This window comes from Rhincodon typus, unplaced genomic scaffold (assembly GCF_021869965.1).
Source record: "Rhincodon typus isolate 14 unplaced genomic scaffold, sRhiTyp1.1 hic_rhity00003469, whole genome shotgun sequence".
Lineage (NCBI taxonomy): Eukaryota > Metazoa > Chordata > Chondrichthyes > Orectolobiformes > Rhincodontidae > Rhincodon > Rhincodon typus.
In genome coordinates this window covers 10,446-13,007 of record NW_025969107.1, presented here as the reverse complement: position 1 = coordinate 13,007, position 2,562 = coordinate 10,446, and the positions used below count along the sequence as shown (strand labels likewise).

At 55.1% G+C, this 2,562-nt stretch overlaps 1 protein-coding gene across 1 annotated transcript in view; it reads left to right on the top strand.

The window, feature by feature from the left end:
* LOC125481768 (von Willebrand factor A domain-containing protein 7-like) overlaps window positions 1-2,562 on the top strand; it is a gene marked incomplete at its 3' end in the record, with an annotated part of 15,755 nt that overhangs the window by 3,982 nt on the left and 9,211 nt on the right. Inside the window, exons 4-6 of the mRNA XM_048593672.1 lie at window positions 179-272; window positions 639-770; window positions 1,686-1,866. Of these exons, the coding sequence (XP_048449629.1) occupies window positions 179-272; window positions 639-770; window positions 1,686-1,866 (407 nt within the window). The remainder of the gene's footprint in view (window positions 1-178; window positions 273-638; window positions 771-1,685; window positions 1,867-2,562) is intronic.

The window sequence follows — 2,562 nt, the reverse complement described above, 5'->3', positions numbered from 1 at the left end:
GTCGGAGGGTCAGTGCTGAGGGAGCGCCGCACTGTCGGAGGGTCAGTGCTGAGGGAGCGGGCACTGTCAGAGGGTCAGTGCGGATTCAACTTGTCCTGATGTTTCTCTGGGGGATAGTTGAGAACACTGCCAGTCCCTGACCGATTATCCTCATACGTGACCCCTTCCCCGTGCACAGGATTTTTACAGTCACAGTAACTGGATCGAGCTGGGGTTCCAAAGGCCACACAGTAACCTCCTGAAGTTGGGAGAATCGTTTGGCAGGATGGCAGGTACGTCTCCCTGACCCACAATGGGCGGTTGTTTGGACTGGGCTGTTAATTGCTGTTGGGCAACATGGTCATTTGATTTGATGAACCTTTGTGACTTCTACCAAGATACAGTGAGAATTATTGTTGTGCAAGCCCAGCAGACAAGTGATACACTGCATCAGTACGTCGGGGTAATAGAACAGAAAGCAGAGTTACAGCTGCCGAGCAGATGCAGAGAAAGATCAGTCTCCCACATATGAGAGCATCGTGCATTAATCTGATAACATCAGGGAAGAAGCTGACCTGCTCTTGTAGCCACTGGGTTTATGTGGTGGGTCCAGTTGAGTTTCCGATCAATGGTGAATCCTTTCTGGCTTTCATTCCCAGGCCCGGATGAGGAAACATGCACCGAGTGCTCCACATCCCACGGCTGCAAGGATAAAATCCTGGAAAAGGTCCAAAAAGAAAAGATCCTGACCACTGGATACTTTGGCTTCACCAGAAACAGTCGTCCCAAAGGTAACATTAGGCAGAGCCGGGAGAGATTGGCAACGTCAGGGCCTTGGAATGTGGGTGGACAGAAATCTCTGTGTCCCCTTCCAAAGATCTCATCACCCCATCCTTCAACATCGGGATCGCTTTACAGAGATCCTAACCTGTGCACAGTGCTCCAAGTGTGGGTCTAACTGAGGGGTACGGAGACCGGAACTGTGCACGGTTCTCCGAGTGTGGGTCTAACTGAGGGATATGGAGACCGGGACTGTGCACGGTGCTCCGAGTGTGGGTCTAACTGAGGGATACGGAGACCGGGACTGTGCACGGCGCTCCGAGTGTGGGTCTAACTGAGGGATACGGAGACCGGAACTGTGCACGGTGCTCCGAGTGTGGGTCTAACTGAGTTATACGGAGACCGGAACTGTGCATGGTGCTCCGAGTGTGGGTCTAACTGAGGGATACGGAGACCGGAACTGTGCACGGTGCTCCGAGTGCGGGTCTAACTGAGGGATACGGAGACTGGAACTGTGCACGGTGCCCCGAGTGTGGGTCTAACATATGTGAGATCACGTTCCCTCTGTGATGTCTGGAAGTGCTTACACAGTGTTTTGAACATGTGTCTGAAGAGGAAGTTGCTGTGAGACAGAATGAAACAGGAATTCTGATGATGTGATGTTGCTTTCTGGAAAATTACTCACAACATTACAATTCAAACCCTGTGCCAGAAATCCAGAAATAGCTTGCGGCAGGGATTGTGCATGTTAACCACTTCTGCTCATCGGCTGACCCCGCTTGCAGCCCTCCGTTGCCACTGCTCGGGATTTTATGAGCAGAAGGTGGCAGTGTGATGGCTCAGCCAAGGGCTAGCATTTTCTGGCGATGGGCCATTGGGCCTTGAGGCCACTCACCTGACCTCTCCCTGCCTTCCTTGGCCCACAGGCAAGTGTAGCCATGGAGGGACAGCGGACCGGGGCAAGCGAGGGAATCAGGGAATTAACAAGGACACACGGAATTCTCCGCATGGACAGTATCACACAGCAGCAGCGAGAGTGGCCACAGAGGCCACTGTGGAAGTTTTCCAGGAAATCTGGGACACGGTGGGAGACCAGGCGTTCCTCAGGTAAGGCTGACTCAAGGCGACCCTCTCACATTGACATGGCCCAGCCGAGGAGGGTTGGCACAGAACAGTGCAGCACAGCGCAGGCCCTTCAGCCCACAATGTTGTGCCGACCTGTTACCCTCAAGCTTCACCCGCCCACTTCACATCCCCCCACCCCCGTTGAACTCAATGATGTCTCCCTCATTGAGGTGGAGAGTTTGGCGTGCAATCAGGGGGGTGGGGAGGCAGAAGGATTGGGTGTGGGGGGGGTTGGTTTGGGGAGGCCTGTGGGCCAACCCTGACTGAGAGTTTGGGGGGGTGGGGAGTGACGGTTGTTGAAATTTCCTCCCCCTGAGGAGCCATGGGTGGGGGTGGGGTTTGCGGGGTGGGAGTTGGGAATAGAATCTGTGCGATCCATCATGTGCAAGCCTTTGGAGGGGGGGTGTCATATTCCAGCAGGACGTCTCCAATGTAACCCCCACACCACACCCAACCCAACCCCACACCCCGCCCAACTCCAATCGGATCCAGTCAACAAATTGTATCAGTCTCTCCTACAGCCTCCTTGAGAGTTCCCCGTTGGGTGGGGAGTTGTGGGGGGTGAAGGGAGGTGTCTGGGGGTGGGGAGGAGTGGGGTTGAGGGTTGAGTCCTGGTCTTGCTGACCTCCAGCCTGGCACGTGTGCATCTGCCTCCCCATCCCCGCTCCCCCCCCCCCC